General features: G+C 69.6%; 1 protein-coding gene across 1 annotated transcript in view; it reads left to right on the forward strand.

The window, feature by feature from the left end:
• The window catches only part of KLHL34 (kelch like family member 34), a 2115-nt gene that overhangs the window by 871 nt on the left and 539 nt on the right, over positions 1–705 (forward strand). Inside the window, exon 2 of the mRNA XM_025046604.1 lies at positions 1–705. This exon is cut by the window's left edge and continues 41 nt beyond it; it is cut by the window's right edge and continues 539 nt beyond it. Within this exon, the coding sequence (XP_024902372.1) occupies positions 1–705 (705 nt within the window).

The raw sequence follows: 705 nt of genomic DNA on the forward strand, positions 1-705 counted from the left end.
GGCGCATGTACTCTGGCTCTGGCTTCGCCCTGCCCGCCCGGGTCAAAGGCCTCATCATCCAGGCCCTCAATTACCACACAGCGCCCTCCCGCCAGCCGCTCGTGCAGGGCGAGCAGACCAGCGTCCGGAGCCCCCAAACTCGCATCTTGTTGGTCGGGGGGCGCAGGGCGCCGGAGGCGGTGACTGAGGAGGTCGCGGCCCCGAGGGGGGCAGTCAGGGGCAGGGATGCCGCGCCAGAGCCCGAGGAAGAGGAGCAGTTGCCGGAGGAGGAAGAGGAAGAGGAGGAGGAGGAGGACTGGGAGTTCACCCAAGACGTGGTGGCCTTCGACGTGTACAACCACCGCTGGCGGAGCCTCACGCGGCTGCCCACACCGCTACTGGGGCACAGCGTGTGCGCTGCAGGCAACTTCCTGTTCGTTCTAGGCGGGGAGAGTCCTTTGGACGGTGCTTCCTCTCCCCTGGCCGACAGCCCACGGGCGGTCACGGCCCAAGTGCACCGTTACGACCCGCGCTTTCACGTTTGGACGGCGGTACCCCCTATGCGAGAAGCGCGGGCCCACTTCTGGTGCGGCGTCCTGGGCGAGGGACTCCTGGCCGTCGGGGGCTTGGGCGCGGGCGGCGAGGCGCTGGCCTCGGTGGAGATGTACGACCTGCGCCGAGACCGCTGGACAGCGGCTGGGGCGCTGCCGCGGGCGCTGCATGGTC

The sequence above is a fragment of the Pteropus alecto genome, unplaced genomic scaffold (assembly GCF_000325575.1).
Source record: "Pteropus alecto unplaced genomic scaffold, ASM32557v1 scaffold23, whole genome shotgun sequence".
NCBI classification, from domain to species: domain Eukaryota; kingdom Metazoa; phylum Chordata; class Mammalia; order Chiroptera; family Pteropodidae; genus Pteropus; species Pteropus alecto.